Source organism: Python bivittatus, unplaced genomic scaffold, assembly GCF_059951505.1.
Source record: "Python bivittatus isolate LINGU-HERP-01145 unplaced genomic scaffold, Pbiv_v1 ctg000840_np1212, whole genome shotgun sequence".
In the NCBI taxonomy this organism is placed as follows: domain Eukaryota; kingdom Metazoa; phylum Chordata; class Lepidosauria; order Squamata; family Pythonidae; genus Python; species Python bivittatus.
The window spans coordinates 11,852,469-11,876,125 of NW_028277113.1; the positions used below are offsets into that span (position 1 = coordinate 11,852,469).

The following is a 23,657-nucleotide window of genomic DNA, read 5'->3' on the forward strand; positions in this document are numbered from 1 at the left end:
TCCTCGTAGATACATTCCATCACAGTTATAGACCTTTGCTTTTAAATCATTAAATTCATTAATAGCTGAATCATGCAAAACATTAGCTATTTGCATAGGAAAATTAATCAAATATTAAGACAGAACTGTATTAGGCAAAACTCAATAGATCACAAAAATATTCAAACTTTCAAATAATCTCAGAAACCCAGTAGTGAACTAAAAGAATGCAGTTTATACAGTTTATGCCATAATACTAATTCTTTTTGTGTGCATAGTATGTATCCATATACAGTGGAATCTTGGGTTACGAACGCTTCTGTTAACGAACGTTTCGGGTTATGACCAGCTCTGGCCGCAAAATTTTGCTTCGCTTTGCGAACTCTGCCTCGGGGTACGAGCAGGATACACGGCCATTTTCCCTCCTGTGACACAGTCTGCAGCCATTTTTCCGCCCCGACACGTGGTCCACGGCCATTTTCCGCCCCTGACACGTGGTCCGCGGCCATTTTTCCGCTCCTGACACGTGGTCCGCGGCCATTTTCCGCCCCTGACACGTGGTCCGTGGCCATTTTTCCGCCCCGACACGTGGTCTGTGGCCATTTTTCTGCCCCCAACACGTGGTCTGCAGCCATTTTTCTGCCCCTGACACGTGGTCTGTGGCCATTTTTCCATCCCTGACACATGGTCCGTGGCCATTTTCCACCCCTGACACGTGGTCCGTGGCCATTTTTCCGCCCCCAACACGTCCGTGGCCATTTTTCTGCCCCTGACACGTGGTCTGTGGCCATTTTTCCACCCCTGACACGTGGTCTGCGGCCATTTTTCCACCCCTGACACGTGGTCCGCGGCTATTTTCCGCCCCTGACACATGGTCGTAGGGAGGGGGACTCTCCCTCCAAGCAATAGCCGCCTCCCTGTCCTCCACGCCAGAACGGATTAACGGTAATTGCATTGAACCTTATGGGGAAATTTGCTTCGGGTTGCGACCAATCCGGGTTGCGGCCAGAGTCACAGAACAAATTAAGTTCGTAAACCAAGGTTCCACTGTATTTAGAGAGAAAGAGATACCAACACTAAACCATGGAAATTGTCCATGATTGAATGAGAATGTAAAGGATTTCATAAAATCATGGAGTTATGTTGATTGAACTTGGTAGATCAGTATAACATAATCTGTATTGTTAACTGTATCAAATGCAGAAAGCAAAAATTAAAGGTACATTGTTGTAGGTGAAACTTGGTGCAGTCTATTTATATCATGTTAAAGAATTAAACATTCAGTAAACATTTACCCTTTTTACAAATTAGTAGTATTAAACTGATAACCTGTTCTTCAAAAATCAATCTTTGATTCCAAGACTGCTTCAAAATGAGAAATCACTAAAAAATGTTAGGTGACTTTGATGCAGAAAATAGATCAAGCCACAGTAGTAATTACAGTATGCAGTCAAAGCACTCAGATTCCTATATGTTCTCTTTTAGTACAACATGAAGAGAAAACTAGCTTTTAGCATCCTTGGTTGGTTTATTGGGAACAGGATTAACATATATGTATTCATTGACTGTATGCAAATCTGTGCAGCTGGCATCAATACTTTGTAAAGCATTCACAAGATCAGAATCCCTTTGGATCTGTGTAGCAGAATAGTTGAAAGATGTCATGATAAATTAAATCTAGCTCCTGGGAATTGCTTCTTTCAGTCCCCATTTAGAGAGTACACTGGGTGGCTGCAAGTTGTCAGTTAAGAGCAAGACAAATGCATGGAGAACTGCTTAGCTTTTCACTCAGTTCTTGCAATGATTGTTTCTTTAGGTTTTCCAGCAAACAAAAATACAGGAAGATGTGTGCCATCTGAGCATTAATATCATGCAGGTAATACATGACTTAACAGAAGGGTCTAAATTAATAAGGTTTGTTCAATTATGTGCACTTGAGAAATTACTGTTTATAAATGTCATCCATTTTCTTGAACGATTAGTACTGAACTAGGAAGTTAGGTTAGGGTTAGGGTTAGGAAGGAGTTATTTTGGGGTAACTCAGAATACCAACCCTCCCCTTTCCAGTAAAACAGCCCCAAGTCAAGTTTTTCTGAGCTCCTTCTCGACATGCGCTTTGCTACTTCTGTACTTCTGCCATAGACTATGGGACCTGAATAAAAAATTTAGCTGCAGATGAACTGTACAGCTATATAGAACTAACATCTGAAAAAATGGAAAGCTAATTAGGAGCATTGGAGTTTCTTTAAAAAAATGCATGATGGATCTATACAGCTGAGGACAGATCCCAAGGAGCTGCTCTGTTTTTTAGATATACAGCTGATCTAGGCAGACCTAGACAAAAGAAAACAATAGCAAACTGATTTACCAAGCAGAGTACATGGATGAGTCAGCAAAAAATCTGGAGTCTAGTAGCACCTTTTCCAACAAACAAATGTTATTAAAGGGCATAAGCTTTTGTGAGCTACTACTCACTGTTTCAGATGCATAGAGTGGCTAGCCTAATGTAGGATTTAAATTGGAGTAAGTTGGGGGGAGGTGGAAGGGAAAGGGCGGGGAAGATAGTTTGGTTATGCAGATGCAGTTTACATGTAAGACTGATTACAAATACCTTATCAATTAACAGGTGTAGTGTATTAAAAAGCCATTATGTTTGTTGAAACCTCCTGAACATTAGGACTATGCAGTGCTTCAAATCCATAGGCAGAAAATTCCTTTACAGCATGCAGAGACATGAATGTAGCACCTTTCTGCAATTCCAAGAAAAGATGCAGATGCTTTAAGGAGCTGCAGACAGATGCTACATGAAAACCCCTCATACACCAAAGCATCTTTCTGCCTTCAAGTCCAAAGCACTGCTCAGCATTTGTTCATTCTCTAAGGACAGAACCAAAGTGGGGAAAAGAAAATACTGTATTAACAGAAATTGTGAAGGCTAACATTTGTATTTGTGCAAACTGAGAATATAAACGTTAGATTTAGAGACATATAGAAGAAGTACTGGGGGGGGCAGAAACGGAAAATGATACTACATTTCCTGCTAATTATGCATTTAACCATTTTTCCCTTTTCCATGCCTATTTCAGGTTTCAGGGCTGGGTTAGATAAAATCTATTTAAATATAGATGGAGAATTGGTGAATTGAAGAAAAGTTAAATAGCTATTCCCTTAACTTGATTTAGCCCAACAAGCCCCACTGCACACAGTTTACCTTAGAAAGAGAAAATAGATTGGGGAAAGCATGTTTCCATCATATCTTCTCATTTCCTTTGGACCCCCCCTGCATTTGTATAAAAAAGCAATGAATAAATCCTCATGTTGTTTTGAGGTACAGTGAGAATAACATGTTTTTTTGTTATTAAATGTTAATGTTTAAAAAACATTAAAACATGTTTTTTTGTTAATGTAGCTCCAGCTCTCTTACGGATTGGTAAAACCTTTAAAGCCATAACTGTTTATTTTGTTCAGTTTAACATCTTGAGAATAAGAGGTAGAATTAAAAATAATATAGGACACTAAAGGTCAGTTAAAATTAAACTGTCTGAAGGAAGTACAAAATATGCTGTGGAGATGAAAAGATTGGGAAAGAAAATACTACTTAAAATTCCCCATCTTGGATAACACTGCTAGTAATTAATGATGATGTCAGATATATTGATTTTTTTTTCTTTCGCAGGTCTTCATTGATTGCCTGGAACAACTGAGTACAAAGCCTGATAGTGATATAGATACTAACCAGTAAGTGCAATAATTTGGTGATAATCTTTTTGACAGTAAAATTCTAGGATTCTGCAGACATCCAGCTTCCAGTCACATTATTGGTTGGGTCCTTCAACCAATTCACCTTGAAATGATTATTTAGGAGTACTTTGTTCATAGACCTCTAATTTTAGAGATCCTACAGGCAATTTGTGGCATTTATTTGACACAGCTAAGCAATTTAACTGTGCTATACTGAATCACAAACTGTCCAAACCACATTTAGTATAGTCTGTCGTGAACTTAGTCTGTGTTGTTAGTTTGTAGTTCATTGTTTCACGCAAACACAGGCAATTTGGTTTAAACCATGGTTAAATTAATCACAGGTAAATATATCATGTGAACATATTTCAGTATTTAGTTTCCCTGTACTTGAAATTAGTTCTTTAAATAAGGCTAGGGATCTTGACAAACCATAAACTGTAGTTTCCATGTTTTTTATTTATTTATTTATCTATTTATTTATTTAAATTTATTGGCCTCCCAACTCCAATGAATCATGTTTCATCAGGGGGTTTGTACAGAGGAAAAATAGGCCTAAATTAAATGCAGAAATCTTTTTTAAAAAATTAAAAAACATTAGCAAGGAAGACAAGAGGTATTCCCATTTGAGTGGTGACTAGAACCTAGAGTTTGTTTGATTCTATGTATTTAACTGTTTTTTTTTTAAAGAATCCATGTCAGTTAAACTCATTAGGATCATTAGGAAACAAACATAAGTTTATAAGGCAGATTTACCCTATTTGTTTAGAATAAGACCATCATGGCTTAATCATTAACTGCTTGCAAAATCCCTTAGTCTTCCAGGTGACATCTCATCTTCAGATTTATTTGGAAGCATCTATGAAGATTCCAGTTTATCTGTAGTAAGTACAATTGCTGTTTATTAACCAACAATTAAGAGAGTCCCCTGGACTGCTAGGAGGTCAAACCAGTCAATCTTAAAGGAAATCAACCCTGATTGCTCATTGGAAGGATTGATAATGAAGCTCAAGCTCAGATATTTTGGTCACCTAATGCGAAGAGAGATCTCTTTGGAGAAGACCCTGATGCTGGGAAAGATTGAAGGCAAAAGGAGAAGAGGATGGCAGAGGATGAGATGGTTAGATAGCATCACTGAAGCAATGAGCATGAAACTGAGCAAACTCAGGGAGGCAGTGAAGGACAGGAAGGCCTGGCGCAATATGGTTCATGGGGTCACGAAGAGTCGGACACAACTTAACGACTGAACAACAACAACAACCTAAGTAATACATTACAATTTGCTTAGAAGTATGTTCTGGTATCTACTATTATGTATTGTACTAATTTTAGTTTTTAAAATATGGAAATATTACTAGCTGAGCATGCCTTGCAGACTGTAGCATACTAGCATAGTAGAAATCTGTGGCTGGCTAGATAAGATGACTGTTTTAGTTAAAAGCTTGCACAAACACTTAAACTGGCTCATAACTCCACATCAGTTGATTTGTTTGCATATACAGTTGTATGCAAAGGTTTAGGTATCTCTGGTTAAATTGTATGTTTCATCAATCCCTAAGGGAACAGAAGCTGAAACAACCTCTTCATGGTAGAAAGTTAAATGACATCTTCCTGCACATTTGAATCCATACTTACTAGTTATATCCAATTGTTTACAGATTCAAAAGAGGAAAAAATAAATATGGCAGATGCAAAAATGTGGTCACCTTTGCAGTTAATTAGTTCTACTGTTTTAAAAAATGGTTAAAAAATTATTTGATTCATTAAGATTACAGTTAGCTTGATTAAGATACTTTGCCAAGTGAACAAAACAATCCCACCCTTTTTACCTCTTTGAGTGTGATTATTCGTCTGTCTACTTGGGCTCTTCTAAGCAGTTGAGCATTTTAAAATGAAAATAAACCACTCTTAGAAAAGCAGGAGAAAGCTATAAAAAAATCTAAATGCTTTCAGCAAGGGAAGATCTGAAAGACCAAAAAAAAAATCCCTGCTAGAACTATCATAAAACTAATCAGATCTGAAAACAGAAGCCATGAATCATGGAAACAACCTGCTGAAAAGTTTAGCTGACCCCAGGGTAATTGTCTATAGGTTCACAATACAGCATTACATATACAACCATGATCTGTTTTCTCTGAAATCATCACAAAATCAATTGTCAATTGTCAGAAAAAGTCAGTAAGCCTGAAACATTTTGGAACATAGTTCTCTAGACTGATGAAACAAAAATTGAGCTGTTCAACCACAGCCACAGCCACACAATATATTTGGGGGAAAACGGTGAAGCATTTGAAGAAAAGAATGCATTGACAATCATAAAGTGTTAGAGTAGTTCTATGCTTTGGAGTTTTGCAACATCAGCTTGTCGTAGAGGATGGTATCCTATAGTCATTGAAGAAACTGAAGTTGAAAGGTTAGATATTTCAGCAAGACAATAGTCCAAAGCATACCTCTAAATTAATCATGAAGTACTTATAAGAAAGAAAGGTGAAGGTTTTGGAATGGCCTTCAAAATCCCTATATTTGAATATTACTGAAAATCCGTGGGGATATATCAAGTATGCAGTGCATACAAGGAGACCTAAGAATATTTCTGAGCTAGAAGAGTTCTGCAAGGAAGTGTGGGAAAAAATTCCAAAAGAGAAAAAAAACAACCCCAGCAACCCACTCTTAACTGGAAATAGGAAACATTGGGAAGGTATTATTTTGCTAAAAAGATGTTATAATGTCCAGACTGCACCTGCCATACTCAGTTTTCTTATTTTGATCCGTAAGTAAGTATGCATTCAAATTTGTAGAAAGATATTTGATACATGCATAGCATTTCTTGGCTGTATTGATAAATGATTCCTTGTTTATTATGTTTCTATATAAGAAGAATGAAGCACTGTAAGTAACTGCTGCCTTTTGAAAGAATAGTTTTTTACATAAGTTCAGTGATGTAGTTGTATATTCTTTTGTGAATATTCCATGTGTCAAAGGTTCTGGTTTTTCTGAACATACAATAAAATAATAAAGATGTTTAAAGGTATTCAAAAATAGATCCTATTTAAGAACTGTTTAAATTTTTAAATGATTAGCATTTGCCTTTTCTTGTACTGTTAAGGCAAACTATTTGGTATGTGCATTTTCTTCTTAAAGAATTTCCCTTCATTAGATTCTTTTTTGATTTAGGAACGGAGGCTTTTAATTGTCCTCAGTAATTGCTGCTATTTAGAACGTCACACATTCCTCAATCTAGCTGAACAGTTTGAGAAACATGGTTTCCAAGGAGTGGAAAAAATTATTCAAGTAAGTATTTTCTGACTGTAGATTTCAGATAAAGTAATGTTAGTAAGATTAGAGTAACTTGAAAAAAAAATAAGCCACTTTAGAACTTTCTCATTTTTTAAATTGTTATACTGACTTTGTTGACTTTATTTTCATAAGAAAGCAGGATTCACAAATTGTAAAATGAATCATGAAATAAATTGATCCTGACTGTTGAGGCTACTGTCCACCTAATTTCAAAATGCTTTATGTATATTTTTAAGAACGGAAAATCTGAATATTGTGAAGTATATATATTCACAGTTTGGCATCCTCCACACTAATCACAATTAATGTAAGAAATGTCTTGCTATTAAGCCTGAGGTTTAACCTAGCCTGGGTATGCAGTTTCAGCACAGGGGAGTTCAAGCAAGGGCTATGCATTACGATACTTTTTGCCTTTGAATCCAAAGCCCTGCACAGCCCTATTATCCACTGTGTCTTAATGTCAGAGGTATGGTTCCTTTATGTTTGGGGTCAAATCCCATGCCAGTTGTCTACAGGCAAATGTGCTTCAGTCAGCAAAGCCTCTCTGCAGCTCTTCACACACCCTCAGCATCTTTTCTTGGGGGGACTGCAGAAGGGAGACATATGATGAGTTGCAGGGAGAAAAGAGAAAAGATATTTTGGTTGAGGAAGCAGAACATTATTTCTATCCTTGGAGTTTACATTGTTAAATTTCTTATCTGTTAACTCCTGTACTTCTTTTGAAGGCTTTCTTAAGCTAATTATGGGTGATTAATGGCTTTCTTAATTTAAGTATGTGTTGTGTCAAAAGCTATTGTCTATAACAATAAAATCAGATACTAGTCATATCCTTGCAGAACTTGGAAGGAACTCTGGCACAGCCAGTTTACAAATCCAGATTCCAGATAAATCAGGTATTCTTAAAGAATGAGAGTGAGATAGAGACCTCAGATCTAAGAATCTAAACTATTAGCCCCACTGTAGACCCATCTTAGTCTATGTGGCTTTTCCAAGAGACTTCTTAACAAATCAGATTCACATTGGTTAACAAGCAACAGATCAGGCTAAGGAACTTTCTAAATAGAGATAGAAACATCCAATTTAGGAACTGTATGCTTAGATATATCTTTGTTAGTTAATTGAATTATCCCTTGTATTTTTGAATTGGGTATATATAATGCCTTTAATATTCATCTTCACCAAATGCAGATCTCTTGATATCTTTAAAAAGTGGCCTCCAGGTCTCCAGTATTTCCTCCCACCTACCACATTCTCTTTTTTTATATATATAATTTTTATGAAAGAAGCTTTCAACATAATAAAAACAATACAAATTTTGAATTGAAGAGAAAAAGGATAGGGAAAAGTAATAAGAAAGTGGAAAAGAAATAAAGCAAAGGAAAAAAAGAGAAAAAAATAATAAGGAAGTGGCTTCCAATCCTCTTAATAGCAGTTATAAGTGCATTTATATTTTACCCTCTCTCTCTGAGGTTACATCATAATTCCCTTCTTTCCATAATCTACCCTTTCTAATCAACAAATCCATAAATCAGTTTGTTTTTTTGTTTTTTTCAGCAGAAAATCCATAAGGGGTTTCCAGTCACTAATAAACATAGTTGTTCATCTTTATCTAAGCAAACAAGTTAATTTTTTAATTTTTAAAACATCTGCTAGAGATGTTTTTGCCAACCATTGGTCTGTTGTGGGTATTTCAGAGTCTTTTCATTTTTGCGCATATAGTAGTCTCCAGGGTTGATCATATATAAAAATAATCTTCCATGACTCTTTTCTAATTGTCTGTCCACTAGTCCAAGCAAAAAAAGTTCTGGTTTCACTTGAATATTAGTCTTTAAAATTCTTTGTATTGTTTTATGTATTTGAATCCAAAATTTTCTGGCTTTTTTACAAGTCCAGCAGGCATGATAAAATGACCCTTCATGTTGTCTACATTTCCAACATAAATTTGAAGTACCTTTATACATTCTAGATAATTTTTCTGGAGTCATATACCAATGGTACCTCATTTTATAAAAATTCTCTTAAATTATAACAAAGAGTGAATTTCAATTCTTTCAACCACATGTTTTCCCACTGTTTCAAAAATATGTTACAACCAAAGTTCTTAGCTCATTTTATCATACGGTCTTTCACTTATTCTTCCTCTGTTTCAATTTTCAACAAAAGTTTATACATTTTAACAATTACACATTCATCATTTGTTCATAATTCAACTTCAAATTCTGTCTTCTGCTGCTTAATTCCAAATGTCCTATTGTCTATTTTAAATCTTCGTCTTAACTGTGCATACAAAAACCATTGAAAGCTAAATCCCTCTACAGCCAGTTGCTCTCTTGGTTTCATCTTATATTCTCCATGCTCTTGTTCTAACATCTCTCGATAGGTTAACAATTTCTCTTTTCCAGCTGTTTCTTTCCTATAAAATGCTTTTTGTGATGCAACCACTTACCTCATTCTCTGGGATTCAGTTTCACAAAAGACTTAAGAAAGATTTGGTTGTCCTCATAGGCCAAACTGGCCAGGCTGATCTTGATTCTTGGAAATCCTACGTGTGCCTTACACAGAATCCTGATTTCCACTGACAGTACTTTATCTTTTCTTCTTAGGGATTAATACTACATCTGGACCAATGCTGGTTGTAGTTATCCATCTCATTCTGGAAGAAAAACACACATAGCAGGGCAGTGAATGCTTCAAAAATGATTTGGAAAAAGAACTCATGCAAGCACAGCACCTATTCACTAGGCAGCCATGTTTTGGGGGGGCTTTCTCACAAGCCTAAGAAACATACACTTGCTTTAAGAGTTGTATTATCGATGTAGCTGCTTTAATGTGTTGACTCACTGAAAAAAGCAACATCATTTTACTTAAGAGTAGATCAGCTTGCAAACATTCCTTTACTGGGTGCCTCCACTCACGAAACTGGAACTTAATATTTACCATTGTGAAAGAATGTGAACCTGGCTTTGCAAATGAGAAAGGAATGAGTGAACTATTAAGAGGGGACTTTAAAAAAAGATTACTCAGTCTTGAGAAAGCAAGAGAAAGAAACTTTAATTAATCCCACCTTGATTTTGTTTGGTATAAGATGGGAAGGACAGAAACTCTGACAAGCTTTCAAGATTCCTTTTATTATATCCTATAACATACCATTCCTGGAATCCCTGCAGTTCCTATTTCTTAATGTTACCTACCTTGAAGGACTGACAGCCATAAAGGTTCCTTCCAGTGTCATGTGGCTCAAATCACACTCTGATAAAATACATGCATACATTACAAATGCTTTATGTCACTTCAATCAATCAAATTTAAGCAGAATAAGGCTGTGAAATAGCAATAGCTACACCCTGCACAGCGATACCTTGCTTTCTGCTCTGCTGTGCATTCTTGCGTTGGAAAACAATACTTTATCTCTTCCCTGTTGAAGTTTAACAAACAAACAAAAATCTTGAGTATCACTTTTGTAGATGGGAATTGCAAGCCAAAAACAGCACAAAATCTTGGTCAAGTTACCTGCTTTTCCTGCATACTAACATAATTGGATGTTATTTTTCTCATTGAACCAGATGGGATTTTTTGGAAATTGTCCAATATTCTGTTCTTCTAACAAGATAACTTTGATTTAGCATTATGTCCAAATACAGCCAATATGGCAAAATATGCAATTAATCTAACTTCTGGGATTTTATCAGGTAGTTCATGAAGCATCTTGGCACTAACTCTTCAATTTTGGATTTTTTAACAAAGTATACATATTTTACAGTGTGAATGTGTATTAAATGTCTAGTATATTTGCAAGATTAAAGGAAGTGACGTGTAAATTGCATCAATTAATATTGTAAGTGTAACAACTATGTCTCTATTTTAGATTAGTATGGATTCATTAAAAGAACTAGATCAGCGGCTGTTTGAAATATACATTGAGCTAAAGGCTGACCCCATAGTAGGTTCATTGGAACCTGGAATTTATGCAGGTTATTTTGATTGGAAAGACTGTCTTCCTCCAACAGGTAAGCATTATTAGAACTCATGGAATATCTAGTATGGGTAAATATGATTTAATTTTTTCAAATATTCTGTACTACTGAAATCTGTATTGTTGCTTTTCAGATTGCCCAAGTATTTGTAGTATTATTATTAATTCCCTCAGAAGCTAGTTTTGCAAGCATTCTTGAATAAATATAAAAAATAGCTTAGCTGCTATAATACATTGTAACTTACATTACATCTGAATATTTGTGTATGGGTCCAGAATACTTTATATAAATTATGAAAATAACTATTCTAGTTATTTTCATAATTTATATAAAGATATTTTTATACCCTTTAATTTTATTATAATCCCTAATTTAGCCACCTATGTATAGATTATGTAATAGTTATCATTGTAAAAGACTGTTCACTGAAACAAATTATTCATAATAGCATTATCTGAGCCTAGCCAAAGACACTGGAATTAAGAATAAAATGTGAACATTCTTAGGATCGTAAAGATTTTTAAATTTTAATACATTAAACACTACTAAAGGCATCTATGTATTTCTTTTGGCTACCAAACTACTGTGTACCAGGAGGGATAGAAGAACACAAAGGAGGAACAATTTTATTTCCTATATCCCTAGGACGTTTCTTTCATACACTTGCTACTTTGTGCTAGTCCTACTGTTTCTATAATCTGTAGTACATTTGAGACAGTATTTGATGAAAGCTACTACTCCAAGAATTTATTAGTGTAGTTTTCTACTGCTCTTCCTGAAGTTTGCCTCATTCTCACTCTTTAGACTTCAGTCTTATATTCATTGACATTAAGAGTATGTCTTATTTAATACAGTGTGAGTTAACTTCTGAGTAAACACACATGGAGCTGGGCTGCACATATCACAGAACTGGAGTTTCCTGGAGAGCCTTATAGATAAACTTTTTGGTCAAGGGATTTTATGTGCATAGGTTTTGGGGTCCCCTCATGCATGTTAAAAAGAATGATTTCTCCTACCATATTTCTGTATCAGTCTCAAGCAGCTATATTTAAAAGTTAAGGGAACCTAGCTGACCCAGCATGGAAGATGTTAATTGGAAGTAGCAGGATCCACATGTTGCTCTTTAAATTGCCATTGCTGCGCTGTGTCCCATGTGCACCCATATCCCCAGCTGTTTCTCAAATACTTTATATATGGCAGTATCTGGGTTTATAAGTATTTAAGGTATATTTTTTTAAAAAAATAATGGAATAGTCATGTAAAAATATTTTAAGTGATGGTTTATAAGGCTGTACAGCATTCCAGGTTCGAAGAGAAAAAGGTGATTTGAGCATGAAATGGGTCTCACATCACATCTTCAGCAACACCTTAAAGTAGGTTTTTCTATGCACTGTGCTTACAATTTGAATTTAATGAAACACTTCACAATTTTATTAACATTTGGCTGAGATTAGAGCTTTGGACTTGTTTTATCACTTGGAATGATTCAAAATGTTCAAATCACTAACCTTTAACTGTAAAAATTCTTCTGTTTTCCAGTTCTTTACTTCATTTATAAGCTTATTAGATAAGACTTTTAAATTTTTAGCTGAATGCCATAGCTCATATGGGGGGTGGGGGGGAATACATTATGTTACTCTTTCAGTATACAAGCTGATGGGTTCATTTGGGTGATAGTTCTTTAAGAAGAACGGGGGAAATTATGAATGACCAAGAACACTCATAATCACATGTGAGAAAAAAATGTAGTCTTCCTCTGGTGGAGTAAGCAACACCTTTGTGAAGTATTTTCTTTTTATAACAGTAAGATGAAGTTAAAAACTCCTTCAAGTTGGGCTCAGCTTCCCATGGCTACATTGACATGTCCATGTTGTTTTCCTGGCAACAATATGGACATGATTTGTCATTATCTTTTTCTGCGGGTCTTTAATTTCCCAGTCTAACGTTCAGTTCTGGGATTTCCTGGTGACCTTCCAGCTAAAATGTGATCCTAATCTTTTTTCAAGATTAGTCAATATCAGCTAAAAGCTGCCTCTCCAATTTAGCTTACAAATTTGCAACTTTATCCATTGTTTCTGGCATTTAATTCATTGTTTATTTCTCTTGGGCTTGCTACAAATAAAATAAAATTTTATAACAAAAAATTATTTCTTATTTTTATTGTTTCATAAAATATTCTCTGATCTCTGGTGCTTATTGGTGAAAGTAATTTATTTTTAGAAGACATTATTTTTCAATTAAATAAAGAACCAGGATGGTTAGCGTCAAAATATAAAAGTACAAATGAAAATATAAAAAAAAAAATAATTCAGAGTAGAATAATACGAAATTGCCACTTGCAAAACATTACAGGTAGTCCTAGTTTAGCAACTGCCTCAGATAGCAACCATTCAGAAAAATGACAGTAATAAATGGTAATAAAAATTCATTTTCTGACCAGTGCACACATTTATGACAACAAAAGCCTTCAGTGTGAAACTGATTAAGATTTGGTCAATTTCAGGTAGCATCTGCTAAGGGTCAGAGGGTTCTAATCAACTAATTAAAGTCACACAGCTGAGCTTGTTAACTTGCTATTAGCACTTTTTGGGAAGCCTTGCACTGTGGAGAAAAGCAGCTCAGGAAGAGATCACTTGTTTAAGCAATCTCTTTGCCCTCTGAGGGGGGCAAAAAAAGGGAAAAAATGGATCAGCCACAGGTCACTGTACAAGAAAACTTTATCTGAATGTGACAGCAGCAACCAGTTATCTTCTCAGCATCTCTCTCAGTCATGTGTTCACTTAGTGACTATTTTGCTTAATGACCAAGTTGTCGGAACCAATTGCAGTCACTAAATAAGGACTACCTGTATGGCCTAGTAGTTAAAAAGCATCTGTGAATGCATCTAGTGAATTTTCCCAGAGAGATATTTCCAAAATTGAATAAAGCAAGAGAGAAAATCCCTGTTATAAATCTATTTATGTCCAAGATAAGAGAGCCTGGGCAAAGGTTTTCAGCAGTTATCCTAACTGCAAGGCTGTGCAAAGCCTCAAAGGAGTACTTCAATTTGACAAAGTATCAGTAAAAAAATTCACATAATCTACAAATCAAAACACTGACCCACCCTAATCAAGTGCTTCAATGGTTTTCCTATTGCTTCTGGGTATATTACATAGAAAATACTGTGTTGCACTATAGAGAACACTGAAAGGGGCTGAATGGTGTGATTGGCTCTCTGACACAAGTAATTATTTATGAGAGGAGTATATGTTTGATCTTAGTTTTCATGACCTCATTCATTAAATGAAGATGAGCAGTCCTTTAACTTTATTTAATAAGCACACATTCATCTATGTTGTTTTATGATTAGCTAAGGAGCAAAGCGAATTACATGAACATTTTAGAATTGATAATATTCTGCAGAGAGAGAGAAAATTAGTTAGCAAATGATCCAGAAAGTTACCTACCTTGGACTACCTTGGTTTGCCATTAGCTAGGTTATATGTTCTCTATATCTTTGTCAAACAATTTGGCATTTTAATGGAAAATTAGAGAGAATATATTTTTAAGATAATTGAGCTTCTGTTATCTCCTTGGCATTCCAAGTATTTTTGTCAGTGTAAGCCTTTCTCAAATCAGTGGATTCCCTTTTGCATTTTCCTTAAAAGCTCCAGGATAATATTCATAATGTTTGAGTGACAAGTAAATTCATAAGCACTACATATCTTCGAGTCCATTTTTCATTTTAAAATAGCTGTCATTTCATCTCACAAAGACTGCAACAGGACATTATTAGGGCAGCCACAGTTTTATGGATTTATAAGTATATATCACATTTAAACTAGTTGGTTTATTGAAGATATTGGTACAATTTTAATAATGTTAATAAATCGCATTTATGCAAAGCAAAAAGGTGAAACTAAAGTTAAATCTTGTATTTATCAGACTTTTTCTTCAAACGTTTTATAATCCCATTACCTTGACTATATCGAATGGGCTGTTGGATGGATTGTCTTTATTTGTGGAGCGGTAGAAGGAGTGTGATTCCAATTAGTGCATTATACTCTTCATGGGCTGCCTTTGTAATGAGTCTTAGAAGCTTCAGTTGGTATAGAAGTCAACAGCCAAGCTGGTCTCTGGAAAGACTCAGGTCCCATATCACGTTAACTGAGAGTATTACACTGGCTGCCAGTTTATTTCCTGGCAAAATGCTGATTATCACTTTTGAAATCTTACATTGGTTGAGTCTGGGTTAACTGAGAAACTATCTTCAACTATATTGAGATTATCTGTGGAAGTCAACAACTGGTACAGCTCACTCGTCTGATGAAAGCTTGGTCACGCGTTCTTTATAGCCTCTACTGGTCCCTCAGTGTACTTCTCATTGAACTGAGAAAATTGGTCTCCTTGTTAGCATTAACATTTTTTTCAAGCAAAAATTAATATTTGAATTAATCCTGATTTTATGTTTATATTATAAACTATATCTGATATTTCAGTAGTTAGCACTATAAAAATGTAATTATAAATGAAATAGTATTTTTTCTAACCATTTTATTTTTAACATATAAAGGAGGGGAAACCCTGAGATATAAATAGCCAGCTTTCTTAAATTTATTTTTGTCAGGCAGGCAGAGCTCATGCAGAATTAAGGGGTTAAAAACAGGAAATGTAATTAAATGGGTGGGTTGTCCTTCTGAAGACTTTCCAGAACTTGCCTACACATTCACGTTTTCTTCTGGTGACAACAATATCGAAGCAAAATTGAACCATCACATCTTGAGATCCTTCTATGATTAGTGGAGGAATGTTTCCAGTAAAAGCAGGAAATTACTCACACTGAAGAGAAAGAAATTAGCTTCCTTACATGCAGATGATCATCGCTTCCAGCAATTGTTTTTTTTCTCTGCTTTAAGCAAGCTAGCTGTTCTCTCTTCACACAAGCTACTGCATGTTTGAAGCTTTAAATTTTAAACTAGGGTCCAAGTTTCACTATACAAATCCACTATTAATCTTTACCTCTTAGAAAGTTTATTCTCTTAAGAAGGAACAAAATTACTATTTTAAGGAGTTGCTTCTTATGTTGTGGTCAAGGACCTTAAGCACAAATGTATTAAGCACTCTATGAATTAATCTGTCTGCTAACTGATAAACGGCAGTTCTTACAAATAACTGCTGTATTTTTCTTTAAAATTCCTTTGGAGTTTTTCATGATCAAAAAGCTTTGAAGCAAGTCTTGAACACTGAGATGTAAATGAGATTAGCATTGCTGCCTTAGATTTGGTGAAGGGCTTCCTCTTTCACTTCCCATTGAAACAGTATCCATTTGCAGGGCATTTCACAGAGTTAAATATGATTTCATTGTAAATAAACATGGCTTTAATTTCTGTTCTCTCTGAAACATGTACTCCCTATATTAGCTGCTCAGGATCCTATAAGCATCAAAAGTCCTTTCAGTCTTTCGAATCAAACTTGCTGAATCGCAAGCCAGGATTAGTAAGTATATGGTTTCGGAGGCATATATGTCCTAATCCTGGCTTGCAATTCAGCAAGTTTAGGCTACGTAGTCTGAATAGCTACATAGAACATCTTTTGTGTTCCTGTTATGGAGGAAAGCATGAGGTAGTTCAGCACATTATAAGGCATTTCATGCCACTAGATTGCTTCTTTGCTTTTCAGATGTTAATTGTAATAGTAAACACGCTTTCGCCATTGCGTAAAAAGGAGGAAGGTGCCTTCATTCCCAGCCAGGCAAGACCTGGAGATATTGCTTACTACCTTTTAAAATCCACATTAGATTTTTGAAGGGGTGAATGCACTCTGATTCTACCATCCCAATGTGATTTGATAAAAAAAGGATTTAGAAAGAGCAGTGTAGTGTGTTTTCTTCTTATGTACATTTTAGAACATTTCAAAGAGATCCTTCCCAGTTATTCTAATGCAAGCATAGAAAAATTGCCCAGATCTAAAGATTAGTATCATTAGTTTTAGAATTATTTTTATGTCATATACACTTATATCTAAGTGTAGGAAGACCTATTTTTTTCATTCATTTTTTTTCTATTTCCAGGCATGAATAAATTTAAACCACATTATTTGAAACAGACCTTTTCCTAAGCAGATCCTGACCAAGTAGTCACCATTCTCATGCATTCTTGGGTTTCAAATGTGCCATCACTTTTTCTGTCTTGTTCCACTCAACCCATTCAGCACCCTGCCAGGACATAAAAACTAATACCATTACATTCCTATAAAGTAGCCTGTAGGGCTGTGCACATCTTTGCAGTAGCCTTCTAGTGACTATGGTGTGACTCAAGTACTTTCGAATCATTGTGGCATCCCCTTTTCTAGTGGCTTAACTTTGCTATACCAAGCAAAAATGGTCTCTGGGCATGAGCAGTGCAGAAACCACTTCCATCAAAATGAAGCAGCTGATTGTGGCAGATCTACTCCACTTCAGTGCTTGTGGGATTGAATACTCTTGCCTCCAATAGGTACTTCGTCCTGTTGAGATGGAGCAACATGGCTCCATAAGATAAAGCACCTCATCAAGGGAGATTGTCCAGAATCCTAGATGACCAAGTAGTCATCTTATCCTTCCTTAAAAGTGTTTGGCCAAAGAGAACCTTTGGTTCTGAAATTTAAGTTTCCTGATAGTTCCCCAGGATGCCCCTTCTCTGGATCTCCAATCTACTGGGGCTCTTTGACCTTCCTTTTGTCTGGTCCCAGTTCCCAAGATCTCACGGGCCTCGCTATGCGCTGCATGTGTACAACTATGGATGGACACTTTGGTAGCATATATTTTTAAAAACAAGAACACGAGCAGATATTTTTCTCATGTTTATTAAGATTTAATGTATGCATTTATTTATAATTCTTACTTTACCAATACATTTGTCCCTGTTGCTTTCCAAGTATATCTTGATGGCTTGTTAGAAAAAGAAATGTAGGGAAGTGGTTCTTAATTTCACCAGTAAAACAATTGCTAGATACTGTTAGACTTCATAGTAAATAAGTTTCTCCTTTTATCCAGTTGCTCAGTGAGGTAAATATATCTGCTTAATACCAGACAGCATATTATGTGTGTCCCTGGGGAATTTCCAAGACAGAGTTCTGTCTTTTTGCTAAGTGAGTCAGGAGGTATGTGGGTGGGGGCAGTTCTCTTGAATACCATGACATCACATGGTCCCTGTGACTGTCTTAGAAGTTTATGGTTTTTATAACACCATCATTGACCTGTAGATTAACATCAAAATAATGAATATTCTTTTTGAACAAGTAGAATCGATAAAAGCATGCATTAAGGTATATTAAGGGTATTTCACACATTCTGTGTGTCACTGGTCTTAAGCTGGTAATTTGCACCCCAGTTTAAAATGTATAGGTTACACCTAGCCCTGCATCTTTTGAAGAGGCAGAGATGAGGCAAATCTTATCTGCAGAATAATGTGATGATTTTTTTTTACTTGAACTAGACATACGTGGCTGAAGGTCTTTCCTACTTCTCATATCTATCAAATGTGACAGAGCTTCACTAATAAATAAATAGTCAAATGAAATTGTCATGTATGATTTGCCTTGCACAACAGTTTGCCTTGGACAGCAGTTGTCACACAATAACCTCAGGAAACCCTGTGATATCACCTAAAAATATACAGTCAGGTCCAGAAATATTGGGACATCAACACAATTCTAACATCTTTGGCTGTATACACCACCACAATGGATTTGGAATGAAACAAACACAATGTGCCTTAACTGCAGACTGTCAGCTTTAATTTGAGGGGATGTACATCCAACTCAGGTGAACGGTGTAGGAATTACAACAGTTTGCATATGTGCCTCCCACTTGTTAAGGGACCAAAAGTAATGGGACAATTGGCTTCTCAGCTGTTCCATGGCCAGGTGTGTGATATACCCTCAGTACCCCAATTACAATGTGCAGATAAAAGGCCCAGAGTTCATTTCAAGTGTGCTATTTGCATTTGGAATCTGTTGCTGTCAACTCTCAAGATGAGATCCAAAGAGCTGTCACTATCAGTGAAGCAAGCCATCATTAGGCTGAAGAAACAAAACAAACCCATCAGAGAGATAGCAAGAACATTAGGCGTGGCCAAAACAACTGTTTGGAACATTCTCAAAAAGAAGGAACGCACCGGTGAGCTCAGCAACACCAAAAGACCCGGGAGACAACGGAAAACAACTGTGGTGGATGACCGAAGAATCCTTTCCCTGGTGAAGAAAACATCCTTCACAACAGTTGGCCAGATCAAGAACACTCTCCAGGAGGTAGGTGTATGTGTGTCAAAGTCAACAATCAAAAGAAGACTTCACCAGAGTGAATACAGAGGGTTCACCACAAGATGTAAACCATTGGTGAGCCTCAAAAACAGGAAGGCCAGATTAGAGTTTGCCAAACGACATCTAAAAAGGCCTTCACAGTTCTGGAACAACATCCTATGGACAGATGAGACCAAGATCAACTTGTACCAGAGTGATGGGAAGAGAAGAGTATGGAGAAGGAAAGGAACTGCTCATGATCCTAAGCATACCACCTCATCAGTGAAGCATGGTGGTGGTAGTGTCATGGCGTGGGCATGTATGGCTGCCAATGGAACTGGTTCTCTTGTATTTATTGATGATGTGACTGCTGACAAAAGCAGCAGGATAAATTCTGCAGTGTTTCGGGCAATATTATCTGCTCACATTCAGCCAAATGCTGCAGAACTCATTGGACGGCGCTTCACTGTACAGATGGACAATGACCCAAAGCATACTGCAAAAGCAACCAAAGAGTTTTTGAAGGGACAGAAGTGGAATGTTATGCAATGGCCAAGTCAGTCACCTGACCTGAATCCCATTGAGCATGCATTTCACTTGCTGAAGACAAAACTGAAGGGAAAATGCCCCAAGAACAAGCAGGAACTGAAGACAGTTGCAGTAGAGGCCTGGCAGAGCATCACCAGGGATGAAACCCAGCGTCTGGTGATGTCTATGCGTTCCAGGCTTCAGGTTGTGATTGACTGCAACGGATTTGCAACCAAGTATTAAAAAGGGAAAGTTTGATTTATGATTATTATTCTGTCCCATTACTTTTGGTCCCTTAACAAGTGGGAGGCACATATGCAAACTCTTGTAATTCCTACACCGTTCACCTGAGTTGGATGTACATACCCTCAAATTAAAGCTGACAGTCTGCAGTTAAAGCACATTGTGTTTGTTTCATTCCAAATCCATTGTGGTGGTGTATAGAGCCAAAGATGTTAGAATTGTGTCGATGTCCCAATATTTCTGGACCTGACTGTATTCCTCAGTGTAACTTGGGATAACAGATTATTTTCAGAATTCAAGGTTTCTGTTAGTTAAATGTTCCAATAGTAGGTCGATCATGCAGGACCCAGTCACTGATTTAGTAGAGGGATCATCCATGTTCAAACAGATCTTCACACACTTTGGCACCTATATGTTTTTTGCTGGCTGTATATGCATAGATAAAGATTGCTGTAATAAATCATAAATATAAAATGCTCATATAACACCTTGAATACAAATAGTCAGTGAATCAGTCTTGAGGGTCTATGTGTGAAGCTAGCTGAAAAAGCCATTAAAGCTAGTGCACATTTTGTAATAATATTGTGTCACAGCCATTAGACGATTTATTAAAAGTGGTTTAACTTTTTACAAGTAATGCTATTTCACTTTTTTAAGTGGTTTGAGGATTTTGATCTTGGATTGCTTATGAAAAGGAAGTACAGCTTTTTGCTTCCTAATTTGAACCCACATTGTTCATCATATCAAGACTGTATGAACCTCAGAATCAATGATATGAGGAAGCTGGATTGAAAAGATTCCTTGCTTTCCCTTGGCAGTTTTTAACTTAGTATTTTGAGCTCTATGTTCTGAAGGCTATTGTGAGGACTACAGCAGTTTATGCTTTGTTGAAAGCCTTCCCAGATTTTTTCATTTATTTTAAGACTTGGAAGTGATTATTTTCTAGAATTATTAGGAAAAAGAAGCTTTGATACCTTCAGGTGTGCTCAAATCCCATGTTTAAGATAGAGCTGAAATAAACATTTAGGTTAGTCTTATGGTATGACTTTATCTCACCCAGTCACTGATTTCTGGGTATATGTTTTTTTAGATAGATTCCTGCTGACTGAACTATTCTGAACCTTCCTTTTTTATCCCAACTCTTTTCATCACCCGTCATTACATTGGCTGGATATTTGTGAAAGATATCCACAAAGCCATTTCACCATTGTGAAAGTTGCTGGTGTTGACACAACATGAGCCGCATATGAGCACATCCAGCTATTTGAAAGACCAGCTGGTGGCTCATGAGCTTGTGTATTTTATGTGATTATTTGGCAGGTGTTGATTGGCTCTCCAGTGTACTCGAATAGCCACATCATGATTTAGAGTCTCTTTTCATTTGGCCCCAGTTGTTTGGAATCAATTCCCACTAGAATTACACTTGGACTCAAACTTCTTTACATATGAAAAGGCTTTAAAAACACTTCTTTTCCTTGGGCCTCTGTGAATATTATTTTACTTAACTAATGCATAAGTGTTGGTATTATGGTAAATATTACATGTATTTTAAGCCTAGAGGCTGTTTGTTGTATATATTGTGATTTTATAATTGGTTGTATGTTATAATACTCAGAGCGCCAGTTTGGTGTAGTGGTTAAGGCATCAGGCTAGAAACCAAGAGACTGTGAGTTCTAGTCTTAGGCACAAAGCCAGTTGGGTGACTTTGGGCCAGTCACTCACTCTCAGCCCTAGGAATCAGGCAATGGCAAACCACTTCTGAAATCTTGCCAAGAAAACTGCAGGGACTTGTCTATGGAGTCTCTGCTGGTCTAGGACCATAATAAAGATTTGACTGATTGTTTGTGGAGTCACCAAGAGTCAGCAATGACTTGAAGACACAAAAAAATAATGTTATAATACTGCTGTGCTTATTTTGTGTCTCTATGGTGTTTAGTTATAGGCTCGAGAGAAATGACTTGCTACTACTGTTTCTCCATACTCCATTCAAACTACCTGATAAAACAATAAAAAATATATTCTATTATCAATAACCAGTTTTTGGATATATTACTAACTCCTACATATATTTTATGGAGGCATTTCAGACTTGTTATAAATTTAGTAGTTTTTTTATGGGGGTAAGAAGTTGTTCTCAACTTCCCTTTAAGACAAATTATGGTTATTTGAGAAGGCACTTATAATACATTTCTGTATCCTCTGATACCCCTGAAGGTTGAGGAGGGAGCCAATCTCAAGAACCCTTCAGTAATTATTAGTACCAAGACTTTCTTAATGGCAGCCCCAATGTTTTACAAAGTTCATCTGAGATTAGTGGGCTAATTTGGGGAGAAAGGACATACAAAATGTTTCTACAAAACCTTTATATGCCATTAATAAATTTTACTTCCCTTAAAAAATTGTATTAATAGTATTTTAACTACAGGTAGTCCTCACTTAATGATGGTATTTGGGACTGGAATTTCCATTGCTAAGCGATGCAGTTGTAAAATGCGACATCATGTGGGTGCACTACTTAGCAACAGCAATTTTGGCACTTCTGGTTGTTATTAAGCTAATCCCGCGCTGTTACTAAGCACAAGTCATGTGATCGCCATTTGTGATCTCCTGCCGGATTTCCCCTTGACTTTGCTTGTCAGAAGCCAGCAGTGAAGGCGATCACGTGACCACGGGATACTGTGACATCATAATTGTGAGCTGGTTGCCAAGTGCCCGAATTGTGATCACGTGACTGTAGGAACACTGCAACAGCCTCAACTACAAGGAACGGTCGTAAGTACCACTTGTTCAGTGCCATCATAAGTTCAAAAAGTCGCTGAACAAATGGTTGTTAAGCAAGGACCACCTATGTACTGTACTTTTTTTATTATATTAGTGATAGAATCCTTCCTTTGTTATATTATAAACTGACCTAAATTCTGCTAAGCTCTACTAAAATGCAAATCTATGAGTAACATGAAAATTTAGAGGAACAGTATTTTTCATGCTTGTTTTCCTGGATGTTGTGTTGTGTTAGAGCTAATAGCACTTTGGAACTTTGCTGTGGCTATCTGTCTTTTTTTCAAAAGAGGGAGGAATTGTCTCAAATAGCATATTTGGACACTTCTTTGAATTCAGTCCAAAATTAATTGCTCTACAAGTTTCTATTTATTTCAAGTGGAAATATTTTAAAATGTGTTCCCATTCATTCTCAGTATCTACTTAAATACTGCCAAGAGTTCCATCCCCTGAAAGCATTTCTATTGAAATCTGTGTCTCTTTTACTGGCAGTAATTTATCTCATATGATGAAGTCACAACCAGTTGTAGGCACCTTGCAGTCATATATTCCAAGTTCATAATTGTGGCAGTCAGATCATTAGAGTCAAAGCTCCCTGTTATTCATTATTAAACACACACACACAAACCAAAAAAGCCCTGCAAATTATTTTGAAGAAGGAAAAAAAAGATGCCAGACAACTAGGAACTTATGGCTAGTGTAATGTTTGTAATAAGGAAATGTGCCTTTCCCCATTTTGTTTTCAAAAAGGAAATAAATGTGGTGGTGTGGTTGGAAGAAGCTTTCACTTTCTATATGCTGGTATTAACTTTACTTTTTTATTCAAAGAAGCCAGCATGGTACAAATAAATTGAACAA

The 23,657-nt window shown here is 36.3% G+C and overlaps 1 protein-coding gene across 2 annotated transcripts in view; it reads left to right on the forward strand.

Moving 5' to 3' along the window:
• EXOC2 (exocyst complex component 2) overlaps positions 1 to 23,657 on the forward strand; it is a 97,028-nt gene that overhangs the window by 65,841 nt on the left and 7,530 nt on the right. For both annotated transcript variants that reach the window (XM_007423857.3, XM_007423858.4), the window contains exons 19-23: positions 1,796 to 1,855; positions 3,656 to 3,717; positions 4,538 to 4,604; positions 6,895 to 7,011; positions 10,883 to 11,024. In XM_007423857.3, coding sequence (XP_007423919.1) covers positions 1,796 to 1,855; positions 3,656 to 3,717; positions 4,538 to 4,604; positions 6,895 to 7,011; positions 10,883 to 11,024 — 448 coding nt within the window. The remainder of the gene's footprint in view (positions 1 to 1,795; positions 1,856 to 3,655; positions 3,718 to 4,537; positions 4,605 to 6,894; positions 7,012 to 10,882; positions 11,025 to 23,657) is intronic.